Genomic DNA, 23,006 nt, shown 5'->3' on the forward strand with positions numbered 1-23,006 from the left:
CAAGTTTCCTTTAAATCACATTCGCTAAAGGTAGCTTTTTCTTATACAATTATTGCCCTGGACATCTGGCTTGTTGCTGATCTTTTAGGACTGAGCTTGGACTAACCTGATCTACACAGTCACTTCTCCTTGAGTTGATACGGGAAACGTCCTCAGCCTTGATAATAACACTGCTTGAATGGGCAAACCTTGTTTGTGATACCCCCTTAAAGTCTTCACAAAGGAAAGGTTACAGTCCCTGTTAAGTAAGCAGCTAATGGTTTCTGCTTGAGTCACTGGACATGTAAACGGCATCAGGAGAATACCTGGCAGGTTGAGCCCGCTTGGATATTTTTCTTTAAGCTTCGCAAAAGCGATGATCCTTTTAAGATTCTGAAATGCGGACGCCTTCTCACCTTGTGTAAGTACTGACCTTGATGCTGTTATTTCCACAAACAAGTCTCCTGTGTGCAGCCAGGCATGTGGTAGAGCATTGCTGCTTCTCTTTAACGAAGGCTGCTGTGTGCCAGACATCATCAAACACAGAGATGCGTTTTGGTGGAAAATATTTCGACAGCTGATGGTTGGAATCCACGGCTGCCTTGTTAATATTCAAATGTAAGTTTTACTTGTGCTCTCAGCAGATCTTATGCTTCTTCTCTCTGCTGATACCTAAAACAGCATTTCATGCTGAGGCTGGGGGAGGAGGTTGCTTCACCTCCCTGAAAGTAAAAACCTGCTCCACTGTATAATTTTCTAGAACAATCTGTTCTCGGCAGTAGAAAGAAGTGTGTATCCACTATTGTTTAATGTCTGTGGTTGATGAAGTTTATTGGGCAGCCCTGGGTTTTGCCATTGTAATTACTTTTGGGGGGTTCTAATATTTAATTTGGGCTTTTATTATTTAGCTAATAGGTAAGTGGTTGGATGGACGTGTGTCAGATTAGTGTTGCTTCATATTGCACCATTTAACATTTTGGGGAGTTTGAGGGCAGAACAGAGACATGAAATGCTGCTTTTAACTGTTTCGGGTTTGAGTGCTGTTCTCGGAAGGACACGAGGATTGGCGTTCCCACATGGCCTTCGTGCTGCACCCCGTAGAGCACGCCCATGCATGGTGTCTGAACAAGTTACTACTTACCTTGTAAATCTTTGGTGAAAGAAAACTCCTTTCAGATAATGTCATCAGCATTTTAATCTGTTTCCGGCAGCTAATATATTTTCTTTAGTAACATGCCCCAGCCATTGCCTAAACAATTGCTTCCATAGTCAACTCTATCCTGTCTGCAGGCCATATCCCTAAGACCTGGAAAACTGCCAGAGTTGTCCCAATCTTCAAAAGTGGGGACAAAAACACTGTCTCAAACTACAGGCCAATCTCTCTTCTCCAATACTATCCAAAGTCATGAAAAATGTGTTCACTCCCAATTAAGCGATTACTATACCAAGACAAATTTCCCTGACAATTCCAATCTGGCTTTCGCCCCTAACACTCCATGGTAACTACCCTGCTAAAAGTTTGCAATGAAATTCAGTGTGGAATGGAACGGGGACAACTTACTGGTGCAGTATTCCTAGATTTTGCAAAGGCTTTTGATACTGTTGATCATGCTATCCTGCTTAACAAACTTCAGTGCTCTGGAATAAGGAAGCATGCTTTAAACTGGTTTCATTCCTACCTATCCGGTAGATCCCATCATGTGTCCATCTCAGGCTCTAACTCCAACACCTTGGATATTACCTGTGGTGTCCCGCAAGGCTCGGTTCTGGGGCCCCTACTCTTCTTAGTGTTCATCAATAATCTTCCTACAACTTGTAAGGGAGCTTCAATACACATGCATGCAGATGACACAATCCTATATGCACACAGTCATAGCCTCTCCAACCTTGAACACATACTTAAATCTGACTTTTGAGACTTGAAAATTGGATTTCCCAAAACAAACTGTTTTTAAACACTGACAAGACTGTAACAATGGTATCTGGGACCAAGCTAAATTTTTAAAGCTTCCAATGACTGAGCTCCAGATCAGAACCAACGATAATACCACCCTAACTCCTGTTACTAGTTTTACATACTTGGGCATATGGTTTGACTCCAATGTAACATTCGGGATGCACATTGATACCCTGACATCCAAAACCTATGCCAAACTAGGTGTACTTTACAGGAACAAATCCTCCCAAAGTCTGCTGGTCAGATAGCGTATCGCACAGCAGATGCCAATTTTTGACTATGAGGACATAGTATACAGCTCGGCACCCCAAACCCACCTTGGCAAACCTGATACCCTCTACAATTCATTATGCCGTTTTATTCTCCAATACAACTACAACACACATCACTGCGAAATGCTCAAAGGACTAGATTGGTCATCACTTGAGCCTAGGCGCAAAGTTCATCTTTCCTTTCTTGCCTTCAAATACTTTCTGGGCAAGCTACCAGTCGATCTGAACCAGCTCCTCACTCATACCACATGCAGCACTTATCTGAGATCTGACTCCAAAAGACTGTTCGTGGTCCCAAGGATCAGCAAAGTATCCGGCTGCTCCCCCTTCTCTTACCGTGCACCCCATAACTGGAACAATCTACCGGAGACTCTCACAGCCGCCACCAGTCTTAAGTTCTCTCAAAACTAAAGCTGTCTCACATTTTAATCTGGGCTGTAACTGTATTTGTAAACATGTATTATTTGTCATCTTAACTCTATGCCCAGGACATACTTGAAAACGAGAGATAACTCTCAATGTATTACTTCCTGGTAAAACATTTTATCTATCTATATATAAAAGTCAAAAATTGTTTGTTTGTGGGTTAGTGGCATAATAACACGTGCTCTCATTGGCTGCCGGACACACCTCTCGCTCTCACGCTCTCCCATTGGCTGACTGCGGGGAGGGTGACGGCTTCTTCAAATTGGTGAAGGTACTTTCCCCACTCAGTCGCCATCAGGTGAAATGGGAGCGCCTGGGACCGGGGGGGGGGGGAAGGAACACGGCAGCCAGCCACGGGGACCGAGGGGTGGGGGGAAGGAACACCCCCCACTACCACCTCCCATCCCGCGTGGGCAGCCAGCCACGGGGACCGGGAGCAGGAGCAGGAGGAGGAGGAGCAGCAGCAGCACACACACACACACACACACACACACACACCACTATTACTTACACGTGCAGGATGGAAGTCCTGGCAGCTCCATCCTGCGTCACGAGTGGGTCAGTACACGTGGACATGAAATCCCGGGCAACGCCGGGTATATAAGCTAGTAAATAAACAAACATTGAACACGGTTTACAGCTAATGAAAAATAACTTTATATTGTTTTGTGAAAGTGTGAATGTATTTGTTGGTACATGGAAATAAAATATCAGCTGCTATCATTAAATCTCATATTTTATACCTTTTTTTTTTGTTTATATGCACATTTGATCTCAATAATATTTACAGCGTTATCATCCCATAACCTGGTGAGAATACATAAATCTGACACACGCATCTTCAGCACAAGAGACAGCCATGCCCAGAAATCCATCTTAAGTTGAAAGCTTCAATCTTGATTACAAGGTTGAAGGGTAGTGACGGACTGGCTGTCACTCTGAGGTACGCTGGGCCAAGTTAGTAATAAATGCAACCTAAAATGTTTCTTGCAGCTTTTAAGGGTCAACAGAGGGTAGAACTGCCAGTGGCCTCAGAATGATTTAATACTATATTAGTTATAGTATATATTGAACAATGCCTATCTGCTGGTCCAACACCTAGCACTAAAGATATAAAATGATGCCATGGGGTGCGGGAGGAGGGGGGAACTTTAGGTCCAGCACAGAAAGCTTCTACATTGCTTCTGTGTTGAGGGAATGACCGCACATTGCAAGTCAGTGAGTTTGCCGTTCCTCAGTCATTGGACTTGCTTAGAAATGGCCTTACTTGCATAGATTGTAAGCTCTTCGGAGCAGGGTCTCCTTTTCCTAAATGTTACATTTATGTCTGATGCACTTCTTCCCTTTATGTATTATTTGTATTATTTGTTATTGTTATGATTGTCACGTGTATTACTGCTGTGAAGCGCTATGTACATTAATGGCGCTATATAAATGAAGACATACATACAAAGGTCGGAGCTTTACACCTAATATGCAGCTCTCAGTCCAATCTTACTCCTCTATTTGCAGGTCATGAGCAGCCGTTTCCTACCTTACGATAACATAGTCACGGATGCTGTGCTCAGCCTCGACGAAGACACAGTGCTTTCAACCACTGAGGTACAGTATGATTCTGTCCACTTAGAATGAACTCTTGTATTTCTAGAGATAAATAGCGTTGTTCCTAGTCTTTCCAAAAATGAATCTGCATGGTACTGAGGGAGAGGCCAAATAAGTTTGTTGTGAAGGAAAACGGCAACAGACTAGGGCAAGGGTGGCCAACTTCAGTCCTCAAGGGCCACCAGCAGGCCAAATACTAGGCATTCTGATTAAGCCACCTGTGCTGAAGCAGGGATATCCTTAAAATCTGACATGTTGGTGGCCCTTGAACTGGAATTGGCCACTCCTGGACTAAGGAGTTCAGACAATAGAAAATTAATGTGTTGTTTGATAAGATACAGTTGCCCTTCTTTTTCCCCAATTGCGGAAGACATAAAATACCCAACAGTTGACATAGTAGGGGTGGTAAATACCAATCCACATTTATCTTACAGCTGAGATTAAGGAGAACCAGACTGACCAAGCAGAGTTACATTTACAAGCAGAATTGGAGGGGCTGGGGAATCTTTTCATTGGCAAGGTTTACCTTCTTGTTTCTGGACAATTAAAGAAATGAATGGGATTTTGGAGCCTGTAACCAGGATGCAACATTTGAATGAAATAAGACTAATGACCTTGGACTCATTATGAATTGTAGAACTTAGTGCAAGTTTGTAAAGGTATTTACTTATCCCCCATTGATCCTCGACTGTCCTTTTCCTGTCCCCCGTCTCCCTCACATGGAATGAGTTTGGGGGATCTCTTGTGCTGTAATGGAACTGGCATAGTGTGCAGGAAGCCTGCTAATCGCTTCCCTGACAGCTCCCTTTTCCCCCTGCGGCGAGACTCTGAGAGGGTAGAGAGAAGCCAGTGAGCTAATTAGCACTCCAGCTGCTAGAGAGCAGAGCGTCACATCATATGAGAAATGGGAAAACGGCGGACCTCTGGGGAAAGGCCCCCTAACCTTTCAGTTTTGATTTTAGTGATATAAAGAATTGGTCTGGTACAAACGAGACAATTCTGGACTAGTAGAATAACTTTTTATATATATATATAGTTTTTATTAAAGCAGTAGAATCTGATTTCTTGCTAAATCCCTGCGATGACTGTTTTATTTGAGGGGTTTTTATCCGAAAAATCATCTCCGTCCAGTGCATGTTTTTTGTTACCCACTAATTGGCCTCTTCGTTTGCATATAGTACTTTCTTATAATGTCACTGCTGGCAGAGAGAGAGCGAGACAGAGATTTCTTTAGTATTATCTTCCCATCACGTCATTCAGAGAGAGATGCCCTCTGTAGCATTCATTTCACTAATTAATGTTTCGTGAACAGTATCTTCCATCTTAGTGCAAGATTGGATTATCTGTAACCAACACAAAATCAAACATTTCCCATGGAACTTAAGATGTTTGTATATGCCTGGAATGTGAAAGGATAATTACAGTAGAAAAAAAAGAGTGAAACAAGAATACTTTAGGCCAACTGAGGATCCGTTCTGTTAATTATGGGTATAACAAAGAAGAGAAGGATTCAGAATACTGAATATTTCATAGTACTTTGCTGTATTATTCCTAAGATTTGCTTTTAATAGATTACACCATTAGCCAGTATGAAATAATAATAATAATAATAATAATAATGTAGAATAGAACTGTCAAATCAGTTGTTCCACCTAGATTATTACTAGTAAAGTTGGTGGGCCTGAAAAAATCCACAGCTGCAAAGATACATCCAGAATCGTGCATGGAACGAACATAATAACTTTTGACACTGCTACCAATCGGAGGCTCTCTGAGCAACTATTGGAAGGACCCATTAGTTATTTAGTAAGCCTGCATTGTACCCCACACGATGAAGAGGGAGGAGGAGATTGATTGGTTGGTTGGTTGTTTGGTTAGCCATAAATGTCAGTCTTCAATATGGGTTTCTGCTCGGTCGCCTAATGCAGAGTTCATGATTACTGTGCTACTTAATTTACTTTTAATCCCATGTTAATGCTGGTGGTGGAATAAAATATCTAGAATTAGGCTTTTTCTTTTTTTACGTCTGGATTCTAGCTGCTACAGTAAGTGTTTCTGTTTAGAAAAGTAGGGCATGTTGGTCATCTCAAGTGACACGGACTCATTTTTTAGTTATGCCCTTCATAAACTTGGTGTTGACTGTTTTGACATTAATGGAATGTTAATCCAAAATAGATGCACTGGGCCTTTAGAATTGTACCATAGGATGGTTACCCATGTTTAAATAATTGCTTCAATTCAGCTCGTCTTTTGCTGGTTGTCCAATGGCTTGTGCTCGTCCCAGTTGAATTCTAGAAGTTGAAGAGGAGTTTTAGAAGTTCATTTGGCAGGACAAGGCAATTACAGGGACGTTCTACGTAAAGCAGAATGTATTATGTATGTATTATGTATTCTAAATCAAACACTACCCGTTTACCGAAAAAAGAAAAAAAAATCAAAACTGAAACAGGTGCAAGAGGACATAAGTAGGGTTACCATATTTGTCCCGGTAAAAACCGGGACAAATGTCGCGCATGCAGGAACGGCGAGCGGCAACTGCGAAGATGTGAGGAGCACTTGGTGAGCGCGCATACACAATCAGCACTTGCCAGCTGCTCATGCGCAAACGGCGTTTGCCAGGCGCTCATGCTCGATCGGAGCTTGTCAATCGCGCGTGTGCACGAGCCGCAGATGGTGCTCGCCGGGGGGGATACAAAACTGGAACAGCACCTGAAATAGTTGGGACAGAGCCCTAAAAACAAACATAGAACATTCAATGTCAAAGGAACATTTTGCGGCACATCCAGGAATGTGGTCTATATGATTCAATGCAGCAAATGTGACCAAGGATGTTACATTGGTGAAACTAGCCAAAAACTTAAAACCAGAACGAACCTACCACACCATGAAGAAGGAAGATATTGCACTCCAGTGATACACCACTTCTCACAGCCAGATCATTCCATAAAAGGCATTCAAATTCAATGGGATGTTTAAAAGCACTCAAGAACGGAAAACATTTGACACTAAACTTTGTCATACACTTTGACACTAAAACGAGAGGATTTAATGCTGATATGGGGGGTTTTAACCCACTACCATAATTTTTTGTAAAGTTTCTCCCTGCATCTCTGTAATTGTACAATGAATCCCCTCTCCCCCCAGCATCCCCACCCCCTGCACACTGCGGGTGGATGTACTGTATGGTCCTGTGTCTCACTGTCCCTTCCATACATTTATTGCCCTGTCTGTTTTTTCCTTCTCTGCATCATCTGCGATCTTGTTTTTCTTTTTTTACATCTGTATTAAGCCCATGGAATCTCTGTAAATCAGTATTGCTGACCAGAGGAAGAGAGGAGAACTCTCGAAAGCCTGTCTTTAGTGTCAATTGTTAGTCCAAATTAAAAAGGTATCACCTGACGTCTTCATTTACTTTGCACTATTGCAAATGGACTAACACAGCTATTTCTACTTAATTTATAATATACACAGAACACCAAGGGGTCCTCAGCACTCAAAACAAGGATAAATCTTCACAGGGGTAAAGTTATACTCCCCAAAACACAACAGCGATGTGGCAATAAAAAGATATTAATTATCAACGCATAAAAACTCAGTGAAAAAGTAAAACAAATCAAGCAAACGATATTAAAATAAAAAAAAGTGGTATAAGACAACAAAGCTACAGATGATGAGCAGAAAAGCATAAGATACTTATCCACCACTCGGACAGGTAGCCAGAGAGCAGGGGCAGGTGCCAAAAGCCAAAACGTATTGTATACATCCCAAAACTGGACACAATGGGGGCTAAATGCCAGAACCGACCAGGAGGGAGACGACAAAAAAGTTTAATAGGGGCAAAAAAAGAATGAAATACACGTATGGGGGGCCACGCTTCGGGGTGACAGACCCCTTCTCAACGCCCATCCCCACGTGCCCCTAAAGCAGCGGTGCGGAAAGTGGGGGGGGCGCGGCGGTTACAGAGGTCCGGCGCTCTTCCCCACTGCATTTAATTTAAATGCCGGTGGAGGCGTGAGGCCTCTGTAACTCTCTTACCTGGTCTCTGCCCGGTCTGCGGCGACGCGGCGTCAAATGCCACCGCGGGGGGATGTGACGTCACGTGTCGCCATTGTAACAAGCGTCAAATGATGCTGTGGGGTCACGTGACGTCACATGACCCACAACGTCATTTGACGGCGAGTCTTGAGAGAGGGGGTCGCGAACGCTGCGGCTCCCGGCAGGGGGCTGCAGCACGAGACGTTTGCGCACCCCTGCCCTAAAGGACCATGGCACTTCCCTTTGGATTCCTACAAACAGGGATTTAAAAGGAAAAGGTCCTTCGGTGTCTCCCTGAGTCAGTCTCAGCCTTCTGTAGTTGCGTATACTGTACTTCGTTTTATTTATTTATTGCCCCTATTTAGCTCTTTTGTGTCTTCTCCCTCCCTGTCGGTTCTAGTATTTAGCCCCCTTGGTGTTTTTTTTTCTCTGTTCCAGTTTTTGGCTACCTGTTTGAGTTGTGGATAAGTATCATGTTTTCTTATACCACTTTTTTTGTGTATAGTTCGCTTGATTTGTTCCACATTCCAATGTGATTTTTATGATTTTTTTGATGCTTTGATAATTAAAAAATTATCTTTTTATTGTCACATTGCTCTTCTGTTTTGGGGAGTATAGCTTTACCTCTGTGAAGATGTGTCCATGTTTTTAGTGCTGAGGACACATTGGTGTTCTACCTAAAGCATTATGTTCCTTGCTAGAGATTAAAAAAACATAATTGGGTTTGTTTGTGTGTGTGTCTGTGTGTCTGTGTGTCTGTGTGTCTGTGTGTCTGTGTGTCTGTGTGTCTGTGTGTGTGTGCGCGTATGTGTGTGTGTGTGTGTGTGCGCCCGCGCACTGCACAAAACCCTTGGTCACACGTTGATTTAGCATCGTGCAAAGCTGCAACATTTTTGAGAAGCTTGTCTGAAATCTTTGCTACAGTAGGATAACCCTCTGTCACCCCAAACTCAATAGGTTTATAACAGAGCTCCTCATATTCATTTCCAGGCCCCATTGTTCTCTTTCCTTTACTGTCCATCCTGTCATGCAAGTATGTTGCCTATGGGTTACATTCAACTGCTCGCTGTTTTTCTACCCTCATATAATCGCTGACATAGTAGATGAGGTGGAAAGCAGACATATATCCAAGTTCAACCTATGCTAAATTTAGGGGACAGATATTTAACCCATATATGTATGTATTGTATTGTGATCCAGAGGAAGGCAAATTAAAAACCCCAATGAAATATCATCAATTGATGTCTCATAAAGGGAAAAATAAATTCCTTCCTGACTCCAAATAATGGCAATCGGGTTTTTCCCTGGATCAACATCCTTCCCATGTTTACTTATTTGGTATATCCCTGTATACCTTTCCTTTCAAAAAAGATGTTCAACATTTTTTTAAACATATCTATTGTATCTGCCATCACAGCCTCCATGGATAATGAATTCCACATTTTTACTGCACTTACTGTAAAGACCCCTTTACTTTGTTGCTGGTGAAATCTCCTTACCTCCAACCATAAGGGATGACCCCATGTCGTTTGTACTGCTCTTGTGATGAATAGTCCTTGTGAAAGCTCCTTGTATTGATATTGAATGTTGGTATATAGTTATCATATTCCCTCTTAGATACCTCTTTCTAATTTAAACAAATCTAATTTAGATAGCCTATCCGAAAAAGTCAAATTTTGCATCCCCTTTATTAATTTGGTGGCTCTTCTCTGCACTTTTGCTAGTTCCCTAATGTCTTTTATTTATGAAGTGGTGCCCAAAACTGCATTCCATATTCAAGTTGTGGTGTGCCTAATGCTTCATACATTGACATCATTATGCTTACTTCCCTTCCATCCTTGCCCCGTTTAATTCAAGATAAGATCTTATTTGCCTTTGCAGTTACTGCCTGACATTGGGCACTATTGCTAAGCCTACTGCTTGTGATTTATTCCTCTCCAACATTCCTTAGATACGCCCCTTGCTTTGTTCCTTCACTACTAAAAACAGTAATGCCTCTCCCTCTCTCATATCGATTTGGGCAACATTTTATTTATATCTGGAATCCCTGCCTCACACTTCTCTCCCTTGCAATCTATTCAAAATGCTGCTGCTCAAATAAACTCCTCCTCTCCTAGAAGACTTCTGAAATCTGTCTGCTGACTTCCTATCAATCTCCACATTAACTACAACATGCTTCTCCTGCTTTTTCTTTAAAACTCTAAATTCCTTTTATAGCTCATCTCGGATCTCTCGTTACACCCCTATTCACCGCTTTGCCCAACTCAAAGTGGTCTTTATACCTTTTACCTGTGCTGCTCTCTCGAATCGTAAACCTTTTTCACTCATCAATCTTTACTGTAGCCACTTAATATTCACCAAGCACCTTCCCTTTACGTTTTTAAAGCCCCGCTCAGAATTCACCACTTAAAAGAAGTATTTCATTAAATTATCTATGCCTACTCTACTGGCGCCAAATGCACAGGACCTTCCTGACTTGCACTTTTAATACATGTCTTTTTTTCACCTACTGTGTCTGTAACTCTTTCAAAATACCACTGAGATGGGATGCACCTCAGGGCAGGGTGTCCCTTTGCATTATGTTGTTGTTTACTTGCGGCTCTTATCACAATTGTTTTTACTACCCCCCTACCCCCCCTAATATTGTAGCTTTGGAAAGTGCAGAGTTTACCGTTAGCTCTATATAAATAAAATACATTCAAACATACTTAGCAGGCTAAACCGGACTAGGATAAAATGTAGAGAACAGAAAACAAGCCCTCGCACTTGTCAACTCCTTAACAAAAGATTTTATTCGTTATACTGGTCAGCGTTTCCGTCCCATCTGTGGACCCTTTTCCAAGGCTGGATCACGTATGTCTGTAATACATTCGAGATCTAATAGGAGGCTGCTACAAAGATGTCACCTGTGATATTTAATAGAAAAGAAAACACTGTTCTTTTAAATATTTTAAAAAGCATGTGCGGTCTACCAATATTCTTGAGAAGAGGAGAGAGGAGGGGAGAAACAAGGACATTGGAGCACAGCAAAAAGACAGGCTGGCGGCAGTGACTGCGTGCAAAAGCTTTATTCCGGCAACATTGCCATTAAAAACAGGACAGGTTCTCTGACGCGTTTCGTCTAAGAGACTTTTTCAAAGAGTGCTATACTGCAGCCAGGGGTGTTCACTAAATACCCACAGACACCCACGTGATCAATTAGAAATCCCCGCCCCTGGCCGGTAATTTACAGGCCACTGGATAATTATGTAAATTAGAAGGGTGCTGCCCATCAAATCCAATGGAGGGGAGTTTTAACCATATGGTTCCTGAATACATTTTGGGAAACTAATACTGTAAGGGTAGCAGGTCTATCCTCTGGCTGCCATAGCAAACTGATATGTGGAGAGCATAACATGACATTTAATCTTATTTAAAATATATACATATTAATATACATTAATAGGTAATGCATCATCTGATAATATTAAGCATATTTAGAATGACCATTTAGCTTGCAAGAGATTATCCTAGAGAGCTAGATGTACTTAATTTACCTATTATGCATAAAAATAATACAAAACAACAAACATGTTTAGGACATGTCACAAATCTAAACATTGTGCCTTATTGTGCCCAAAAGAAGTTATTATTTCCTATCTAGGGGTACACACTCCGCTGCTCTCCTCTATTACTTCAAACATTGGCAAATCTGCCCTACCACTGCTACACTGAGGATTAAACAGTCCTCAATACCGACACCAATTTGAAGCACCACATTAGGGGTTTATTCCCTTATCTACCTACCAATATTCTTGGACTATATGTACTCTTCCTACAGTCCTGGGTAAGCCAGGGTGTTTAGAACCTTTTTGGCATGGAACAAGATTGTAAGAAAATTGCCCCCCCTGTTACATTGCTGGTGACCCAGCTCACAGACGTGCATTAGTAATATTATATCAATCTTAAAGCATTCCCCTCTATTTTTCTTATTTGTATATGTAAAGCATGTGACAATGTATAGTGCTACATTATCACCTAAACTGGCAATCGTTTGGTGCTCCTGTTCTAAATCTGTAAAAACCTGAAATGGCCGCCTACTAACTTTGTGCGGCAGTCTGTGAAATGCTGCAGCTGGTATGTAACATTTTATAGCTAAGTGTAACACATTTTTGTTACAGCAGACTATATATTACTCTGAAAGCTATTTGGAACACAGCAATAGATCTGTTTGTGATACTTTGTTGCCATGGGGCAGAGTTTAATTTTTTTTTTTAAGTATGTGTCCGAGCCTGTTTCCAAAGAGTAAGTGGTTGTGACTTTCTAAATGGTTGCTGTAGCAAACAAAATAATGATCTGTATAGTAAACATGGTATTAGGAGTTTAAAAAAAAATGCAGACAGTATTATCTAATACTTCAGAACTGATGTATTTAAAAAATAAATATAGGATTTTTCACGTTTTTGCTGCTTTAAGAACAGGAACATTTAAAACATCAGCACCTATTGTGTGACAAAAATAGGTATTTAAGAATTATGAAGTCGATAGCAGAAATGATAGAATTTGTGGCATGAGCGATTTAATGCTCATTATTATTATAGCTTCTATGAAGAGATGACAAAAAAGATACATAGCTTCATTTTGTATTTTTCTATTTTTTTTTTTTTTTAAACATTCGGCAAACCTGTTCCAAAAAAGTAATGTATGTACAGTACACGCACAGAGGGAGTACTGCATGCTAAACTCCATTTGCATAATGTTTCAGTTAATGTGACTTGCAATCCTTTAGTTCAAGCATCAATCCCACTTATTGTTAAATCTATAAAGTATTTTTTTTACAGTGTGTCTTTAATTCTGGATGCATTCTTCATTTTGAATTTTTTCTTTTTTTTTGGCATCTATTGAATTTTAAATGAATGTATAAGAAAATAATAATTGCTGGGCTACTGTTATGTAATACTGTCACTGTTTTAAAAATCTGCATTTCGAGCCACTTCATTAAACCCACTGCACTAGGTATGCCTGCAACTAGCGTACGCAGACATGTGGTTGCATGGTGTTACTTTTATGAGATAGCATGTGAAGACAGAGCACTGCCAACGAATTCCAACTTCCAGCTTTGAAAAGAAAGAAAAATATCCAAGGCAACTCCAAAATGGCAGATCAAAATGTATTGCAAGCTATAAACAATACATGGACTATATGAAAGCACCTACGCGTTTCATGCAACAGCACTTTATCAAGATTGATACCTTGATAAAGTGCTGTTGCATGAAACGCGTAGGTGCGTTCATGTAGTCCATGTATTGTTGATAGCTTGCAATACATTTTGATCTGCTATTTTGCCATTTTCGAGTTGCCTTGGATATTTTTCCCCCTCTCCAAAGCTGGAAGTTGGAATTTGTTGGCAGTGCTCTGTCTTCACCCGCTATCTCCTGGATCTTCTACTCGGATGGATTGCACGCCACAGATATCTTGATTGTCCCTGAAAGTATGCAGGTGAAAGCCCCTCGTGCCCTGTAATTTCTCCTCTGTATACTGTACATTGCTTTATGTATTTATACTGATTGGGTGTTTATTGGTGTGTCAATCTGTGTGGTTGTCAAGTGGACACCACTAGGCACATATCCCTCTCGGTTACTATCAGCGACTACTCTGTGGACATTTCATTAATATCTGGACACTTAGGGAATATATGCTTTTTAGACAGAACCATACCTGATTGCTGAGCACCATACCTGATTGCACCCTACCACTATCTGTGTTACTTTTATGTCTGAATCACTTCTCCCCATTATGTGTTATTTATATTAAATTATAATTTATTTATAATATATTATTATTTATATGATTGTCACGTGTATTACTGCTGTGAAGCGCTATGTACATGAATGGCGCTATATAAATAAAGACATACATATGTAGCAGAATTCATTGTACCATGTTGGTGGGATATGGTATGTTGTGATCTTGTGAGGGAAGAAGGGAGGGCTTTGTGTGGGGAGGAGGAGAGTGCGATAGCTTTGTGTGGGGAGGAGGGTGCGATAGCTTTGTGTGGGGAGGAGGAGGGTGCGATAGCTTTGTGTGTGGGGAGGAGGAGGGTGCAATAGCTTTGTGTGGGGAGGAGGGTGCGATAGCTTTGTGTGGGGAGGAGGAGGGTGCGATAGCTTTGTGTGGGGAGGAGGAGGGTGCGATAGCTTTGTGTGGGGAGGAGGAGGGTGCGATAGCTTTGTGTGTGGGAAGGAGGAGGGTGCGATAGCTTTGTGTGTGGGAAGGAGGAGGTGCGATAGCTTTGTGTGGGGAGGAGGAGGGTGCGATAGCTTTGTGTGGGGAGGAGGGTGCGATAGCTTTGTGTGGGGAGGAGGGTGCGATAGCTTTGTGTGTGGGGAGGAGGGTGCGATAGCTTTGTGTGTGGGAAGGAGGAGGGTGCGATAGCTTTGTGTGTGGGAAGGAGGAGGGTGCGATAGCTTTGTGTGGGGAGGAGGAGGGTGCTATAGCTTTGTGTGGGGAGGAGGGTGCGATAGCTTTGTGTGTGGGGAGGAGGAGGGTGCGATAGCTTTGTGTGCGGAGGAGGAGGGTGCGATAGCTTTGTGTGTGGGGAGGAGGAGGGTGCGATAGCTTTGTGTGTGGGGAGGAGGAGGGTGCGATAGCTTTGTGTGTGGGGAGGAGGAGGGTGCGATATAGCTTTATGTGGGGAGGAGGAGGGTGCGATAGCTTTGTGTGGGGAGGAGGGTGCGATAGCTTTGTGTGTGGGGAGGAGGAGGGTGCGATAGCTTTGTGTGCGGAGGAGGAGGGTGCGATAGCTTTGTGTGTGGGGAGGAGGAGGGTGCAATAGCTTTGTGTGTGGGAAGGAGGAGGGTGCGATAGCTTTGTGTGGGGAGGAGGAGGGTGCGATAGCTTTGTGTGTGGGAAGGAGGAGGGTGCGATAGCTTTGTGTGGGAGGAGGAGGGTGCGATAGCTTTGTGTGGGGAGGAGGGTGCGATAGCTTTGTGTGGGGAGGAGGAGGGTGCGATAGCTTTGTGTGTGGGGAGAAGGAGGTTGCGATAGCTTTGTGTGGGGAGGAGGGTGCGATAGCTTTGTGTGTGGGGAGGAGGAGGGTGCGATAGCTTTGTGTGTGGGGAGAAGGAGGTTGCGATAGCTTTGTGTGGGGAGGAGGGTGCGATAGCTTTGTGTGTGGGGAGGAGGAGGGTGCGATATAGCTTTGTGTGGGGAGGAGGAGGGTGCGATAGCTTTGTGTGGGGAGGAGGAGGGTGCGATAGCTTTGTGTGGGGGGAGAGAAGGGTTCGATAGCTTTGTGTGGGGAGGAGGGTGCGATAGCTTTGTGTGGGGAGGAGGAGGGTGTGATAGCTTTGTTTGGGGAGGAGGAGGGTGCGATAGCTTTGTGTGGGAGGAGGAGGGTGCGATAGCTTTGTGTGAGGAGGAGGGTGCGATAGCTTTGTGTGGGGAGAGAGAAGGTTAGTGCTTTGCATGGGGTGGTGGTGGTTATATTGTGTAAGTAAGAGCAGAAAGGAGGAATGTGGTGTTTAGGATTAGGAAAGGGGGTGAGGGCGCTGTGTGGGAAGGGCGTGGATACATCTTGTGTGTGTTGAGTAAAAGGATGGGTATGATATGTGAGGGTGAATGAGTTGTGTGTAAGAAGAAGGTGGACTATTGTGGTGGGTGTGCGTGTGAAAAGGAGGGAGAGTGTGTTATATGTAAACGAGAAGGTGATGAGTGAGGTCCGAACAGCAGGGGTGCCCGTGATTTAAAAAATTTAAGGTGTGCCTCTGCTCAAAAAAGGTTGGGAACCACTGGGTTAAAGAGACATACAGGCCATGTTTATTAAGCGGTGCTATTCCGCAACACTGCAGCTTTCTGTCCATTCAAATAAACTGGCTATGAAGTGTATTCCTGCACTGGAAGGTGCCTTATGGCTTTGTGAATATAACCCATAGAGTAGTTCTAAAGAACAGGAGTTTGTTGGCAAGCTTTGTCCGTTACAAAATAATATCGCTGATTATTTTAGAAATGAGTCGGATAAACATGTATTGTAATTTCCGCCATATAATCCGCGGCGGAGTACAATCCGCAGGAACATGGAACAAGCAAAAAAGATTTTAAAAAAATTACGTGTAATCCGCGGTGACGTATAACCCGCAATTTAAATTGCCATAAATTGCAGTTGTCCAATCGGCCTTCTGGGAGGAAATATAACAAGTTTGTGGGGGGGTGGGCAGGGAAATACATTTGCACATAATCCGCAGCACCCTTTTTGCCCACTTTTACCATTACATAATCGGCGGATTATACGCCAGATGTTATGTTGCCAGTTGTAGATCAGGATTTCTGTAGCATTCTGCCATGACATTGGTTAGCACCATCGTATCTTGCCATTTTGGACCACTGCTCTTATTGCAATATACGTTTTGGTTTCAATATCGGTATCGACACAGTAAAGTTTCTTTTTTAGAAGTATTATAGCACCGGCCATCAGTATATTCCCAGCTACGTACAGGTGCATGGATGGTATGTATGGTTTCTAAAGTGAAGGATCCTACGGGTTCAGGGTTTCACGGACATTGGAGCCCTTGTTTCCATTAAAAGAGAGATCTATGCAAGAGTTTAGAAATAACTTTTATAATAACCTAACTTGGGAAGGACAATGTAAGGGAATAATGTATTTATTAAAAAAAAATACGGTTAGTTTGCATGTAAAAAGGCCACATTTATAAATTTGATGCTATGGTAGGGAGAAGGAGCGGCTCAGTGAGTAAAGACACTGACTGGCACTGAGTTTGAAGCAGGGGAACCTGGTTCAATTCCCGGTGTCTGCTCCTTGTGACCTTGGGCAAGTCGCTTTATCCCCTGTGCCTCAGGCACCAAAAAACAGATCGTAAGCTCCACTGGGCAGGGACCTGTGCCTGCAAAATGTCTCTGTAAAGCGCTACGTAAAACTAGCAGCGCTATACAAGAACATGTTATTATTATTATTAGGAACATAACTTCTTCTAGCTGTTAGAATCATTACATCATGTCTATCGTTGTGGGCTATAATGTCAAGCAGTCAGCCACAGCCAAAAGCAGAAGTTCATGTTCAAAGTCCACACTCCTCTCCTCCCCCTCCCGCCTCCCCCCCCCCTTGCCCCCAGGGCAACGTGAAGTAATACTGAATATGAGTGCACTTACTTTCCAAACAAATAGGGAACCAGTTACTAAATTAATGCTGATATCAGCTGTTCGATACCACGTTGGGTTTCCCGAAGCATTGATAATGGGTCTCGGAGCTTGGTCTAGTTTTAGCTACTATTGACTTGTATGGCACGTAACGGTGAATCGGACTCTGATCCCCCTTATTGGAGCTTAGTGAATAGCTTCTAATCATTCCAAGCACGAGTAACCTGTGTTAATATGAAGGGGTCTCTGCTGTTGACTTGGGTTCCTCTGAGCAGGAATGCCTATAGGAAAAAAACCAGCATGGATTGCTACTTTATCCTCTGAGTATAATCATATCATTATACATATTATTTTACAGAAGAAGTGAACAGCCCTTCCATGCTCTAGGGGTTTGCAGCTTTGTCCGTGTGCCTAAAATAATTAAAGGAATTGACTATTGCATATGCTTTATGAACACCAAGGTTAGGATTGAGCCAACCAATAATCTTTAGAAATTGTATTTATTATTTATTTTTTTGCAATTGCTTGCAGGTGGATTTTGCCTTTACTGTCTGGCAGAGCTTTCCAGAGAGGATTGTGGGCTATCCAGCCCGCAGTCATTTTTGGGACAGCACCAAGGAGAGGTGGGGTTACACATCCAAGTGGACGAACGACTATTCCATGGTACTAACAGGAGCTGCTATCTACCACAAGTAAGGAACCTCTTTTTCCTAATAATAAATCGCAATCGGCTGACCACGGTGCCTGATACACCCCAAAATCAGCTACCACGTTACAAAATAGGGTGATAACCTGAACCTCAGTACTTGGTAATTGTGTTGTTTAAGATGCATGGGATTTGGGCATTTTAAGGGTGACAACTGCCTTTGCTAAAGCTCCATTTGCGATAGCTCTTTTTATGTATTCGGAAGCTGGCACCTTTCCTCTACCTGTGTTTGAATATAAACCGTTTGAAAGCATAATCACTATTACAGAAATGGCACTTTAAGCTCTTCCATGCCAGCGAGCAACAAACCTACTAGCAACACATGGTTAAAGAGTGAATATTTTTATTTCATACTTTGCAGTATTGCCAAATATCTGAACATAATCTAAAACAAGGCAACAGATATGTGTTTGCATGTTTTACTTATAAAGCTGCTGCTTCTCCTTGGTTTGTGATGTTAATCCAGTTGCCCACGTTACGCTTTGCAGATACTATCACTACCTGTACACACACTACTTGCCTGCCAGCCTGAAAAATATGGTGGACCAATTAGCCAATTGCGAAGATATCCTCATAAACTTCCTGGTATCTGCTGTGACAAAGCTGCCTCCAATCAAAGTGACACAGAAAAAGCAGTATAAGGAGACCATGATGGGACAGGTACGTTCACTAAAATAATAGAAACGGGGGATTTGTCCTTCAATGTAATGACGTACAACATCTTGGGGGAAACAATGGTTTATTCGCCTATTTATTGGCTGGAATATCCCATGTCACTGCTTGGAACAAACCCATGCAATTTACTTTACAGTCGCCTTACCAGTGAAGTGGTGGTTAACAGTGCTTTTGTACACAAAGGGGAATGCTTCTTTTTCTAGCTTCCAAGTAATAAGGTTTCTTTCCATCACTTCTGATTGTCCATGGGAAGAGAAGATTGGATTACTTGCTTTGGATCAGTGATTCATTTAAAAACAGTTAGTCTGCTGCAAGATAGCAGGGTAATGCATCCGACCCAGACATCTCTATTGCTATTGGCACTATATGTTAACATTAACAAACAAAAAAAAGAAGAAATAAATCGTCTTGCCTTCAGAGACCACCGTTCTCCCTATTTATTATCCGTCGGAAAAATATTTGTCTAGAAAACTCCTCGACCAATGTTCTGTAATATTGACTGATCTACTGGTCAGACCGGGATTGTTGTGATGTAAAAGTTGACCATTTGAAGTAATGTTACAAAATTGGCATAGTTTGTTTAAATGCAGAACTGGTTTTTTTTTTGTTTGTTTTTTTTCCCCAAAATCTAATAAGGCATCCCAGTTTCTTTTAGGGGAAGGGGGTGGAATTAATTTTGTTGAACCTTCTTATTTAAACATGAACATTTGTTATTTAGCTGATAGAGCAGCATATTTCTCCGAATCTCATGAAATGTCAGAATAGTAGCATAGTGCCCTAACCTTATTTTAACTCTACTATATGTTACCAAGTTGGGCTGCACCCTGAGCCCCTGTACATAAAGTGAGCATTGCTTGAGGTGAGTCAGCAACCTGTCACAAGCCCTTATTAAAAAAGATGGAATAATGCAGGGATAGATTGGCGAAAATATTAGTATAAAATACTTGCTCTTCTTTAAAGAATGTTTACAAGTTGCCACGTACTGTAGTAAAAAAAAAAAAAAAAAAAAAAAAAAGACATTTACTGCAAGTGTGTTGAGCCTGAAAGCAGTTTTCTGCTACATACATTATCAGGCATATGTTGCGCATACTGTATGTACATGGGAATAACAGACACATGCAGAGGATGAAGTAAATATTGCTGTACCCAGCACAAGTTTCACCAACTACGCTCCCCCTCCCCCCAATTTATAGAACCCCCTCTTTTCCCTCTCCCTTCTTACTCCCTTCTTTCTTCCCCCTCTCCCTTTTTTTTCCCACCCTCCCATCTTCTCCCTTCTTCCCCCTCCACCCTCTCTTTTTCCCCCTCCCTCCTCCATTCTTCCCCCTCTCACCCCTCCCTTCTTCCCCCTCCCCCCGCTCTCCCCACTGTCTTCACACTGTTACCACAATTTTGATTATCGGTTTTTTGTTTTAGAACACAAAATACTGTTGTAAACTTCAGGCTCTTCTCTCCTCTACCCACCAAAGGATTTTGCATTTTTTAGTACTGAGCTGCTACACACACTTAGCTCTCTTTTGCATTTCCCCTTTCAGTCTCTTAATTTGCTCTGGCACCAAACATCGAGGTAACACAAGGACAACAAATTAAAACCGAATCTAATTTGTGCTGCAAAAAGATTGAAAAGTTTTGGTTAGAAGATTTGCCGAGTCCAACCATGATCAGGCTTGTACGTACACACAAGTAGAAAATCGCCTCCTGAAAATTAACCCTTTTGCTGTCAGAGGCTTCCAACACATTGCCACAGCAATGAAAGGGTTGTGTTCTTCTTTCTAAAAAGAGAAGGTTTTGAATACATAGACTGTGTGTAAGCGATGCTCAGAATACACAGACTGTGTAAGAGATGCTCAGAATGCATAGACTGTGTGTAAGAGATGCTCAGAATACACAGACTGTGTAAGAGATGCTCAGAATGCATAGACTGTGTGTAAGAGATGCTCAGAATGCATAGACTGTGTGTATGATGCTCAGAATACATAGGCTGTTCGCCTGATGAACACTTTGAGTAAGAAAAGGTGGATTTTCAGATGTTCATGATATTCCTCCTCCGTTAATGTATTTATTTACTTTACCATTGTCTCTTTCTCCAGACTTCCAGAGCTTCCCGCTGGGCAGACCCAGACCATTTTGCCCAGAGACAGACCTGTATGAACACGTTTGCCAGCTGGTTTGGCTATATGCCGCTGAGCCACTCTCAGATGAGGCTCGACCCAGTCCTTTTTAAAGATCAGGTATCGATCCTGAGAAAGAAATATCGAGACATTGAACGACTTTGAGACATACTGCCATCGGACTGAGCCTCCTGCCAGTGCAAACTCATCAACACACGGACAACCGCTGTACAAAGAATATATACAGCATCAACACAAGGGGGGAAACGACAAATGGAAACAGAACATTGGGTATCTCTAATCCACTGCACTGGACTGCTTACAATCCACAAGCTTTGTCGTCTCAAAACTAGGCTGTGTACAGTTTAATTATGGAACATTAAATAATTATTTTTGAAATGATTGCTATGCAGGTTTAAACTTTTTTAATGAACAAAAACTATTAAAATCAGAGTTCTTTCTTTAATCCGATGTGTTGGTCTTGACTATTTAAAAAAGAAAAAAAACATCCAACTCCTTTTTTGTTTTTTGTTTGTTTCTCACCACATTATAGAGGAGGGCGGTCCTAAGAAAATGTTAACTGGTAGAAACTAGAGCACAACTGGGGAAAAGAGTGATTTGTTAATGAACAGTGTTGTAATAATCTTTACAATTCATGTGACCAACATCTGCGGGATGTGGTTTAGCAGCAATGAGATAACATGTCATTGAAAACACCCTTTTCTGTTTCTTGTAGAGGAAAACAGTTCACTCGCCCAAGGTTGTTAACTCTGTAAAGAACTCAACGCAGTCTCAGCCTGATGGGTAACAGTGGTACTATAACTAAGCTGCCTCATTTCTAGAGCCTTGGTGAAATGATGATAGTGATGAGGTGATAGTATCCTCATGTTTAGTAATGCTATGCAGATGGCAAAAATTCCTTGGCTTGCCCACAACTTTTTCCTGCCTTCGGCACATACAATGCACATACGTCGCTTTTAATCTTGTATTTATTTTTCAAGGCCTAGCTGTAAAATAAAAATAAAAACCCCTGTTCTATTTTGTAGGTTGTGGCTGGCCTCTCTAAAGGGCTAACGGGGACATCACTGCATGTTCTCTTTTTGCATTCTGATGTCCGGATATTTTGTTTTCTTTATTTATAAAATGTTTTACCAGGAAATAAGTCCAATATTAATGCTGCACACCATACAATAATTAGCAGATACTTGCTGTTACCGGTGCTCCTGGTCAAGGGGAGTCCATATCAGTGAAAAAACTCCAGAATCAGCAATTACCAGGAAATAATACATTGAGAGTTACCGCTCGTTTTCAAGTATGTCCTGGGCACAGAATTATGATGACTATACACGGTTGCATGAAATGAACAGTGGTAATACATTCGATTTACAGACATTTTATGGACAGTTAGAGATAATGTATGATTATGGGCATATGTAACAGTTACAGACAAGGTTAACATTGTGTTAGAAGAGGTAGGATAGGCATGCAATGTGTTGAATGAAGGCTTTACCCCACCCAGTAACCAAGCAGCTGTAAGAGCAGCGTATGGCAGCAAACAGCTGACACCCCTTGGCTGTAGCTGAAGGTTGTCCGCCTTTGGGGCGACGTAGATGTAGGCTGAAAGGGTTCTGAATGCATTCTGCTGAGCTTTGAAATCTTTGTATCTGAAATGTTCATACACCATCCTATTTCAAAGAGGGAGATAGATCAGGGGGGTAATGTGAAACCTATTTGCCAGTTCTGGAGTTTTTTCTATTCTGCTATGCACGCTGTAAAATTAGTGTTTTTTTTTAATCTTCCACGGAATAAATCTCCAGTGAGAACTTATGAATACAATACTTTTGCTTGAGGGTAAGCTAAGCAGGGCCACAAGTGTTACCCAAGAAGCTTTGTGCTGAAATTGCTGCGTTAATATCAAAGATTGTGATGCCTTGCCAGAGGGGTGTGTGGATTTTTAATTGTTAATGACTATTTCACTCTTGGTTTTGGCAAGTCCTATGCAACAAGTTGAACACCCTACATAGAGGGTGTTTGAGAGACCCCAACTAACATGCACTCTGACCTATAGTGTAAAATTATAGAGGAACGAGGGAAGTGGGTACTAGATAATA

At 42.1% G+C, this 23,006-nt stretch overlaps 1 protein-coding gene across 1 annotated transcript in view; it reads left to right on the forward strand.

The window, feature by feature from the left end:
- EXT1 (exostosin glycosyltransferase 1) overlaps positions 1 to 21,361 on the forward strand; it is a 280,625-nt gene extending 259,264 nt beyond the window's left edge. Inside the window, exons 8-11 of the mRNA XM_075582398.1 lie at positions 4,147 to 4,236; positions 17,935 to 18,095; positions 18,598 to 18,769; positions 20,875 to 21,361. Of these exons, the coding sequence (XP_075438513.1) occupies positions 4,147 to 4,236; positions 17,935 to 18,095; positions 18,598 to 18,769; positions 20,875 to 21,060 (609 nt within the window). The 3' untranslated portion in view covers positions 21,061 to 21,361. The remainder of the gene's footprint in view (positions 1 to 4,146; positions 4,237 to 17,934; positions 18,096 to 18,597; positions 18,770 to 20,874) is intronic.
- The last annotated feature ends 1,645 nt before the right edge of the window (positions 21,362 to 23,006 follow it).

The sequence above is a fragment of the Ascaphus truei genome, chromosome 2 (assembly GCF_040206685.1).
Source record: "Ascaphus truei isolate aAscTru1 chromosome 2, aAscTru1.hap1, whole genome shotgun sequence".
NCBI lineage: Eukaryota > Metazoa > Chordata > Amphibia > Anura > Ascaphidae > Ascaphus > Ascaphus truei.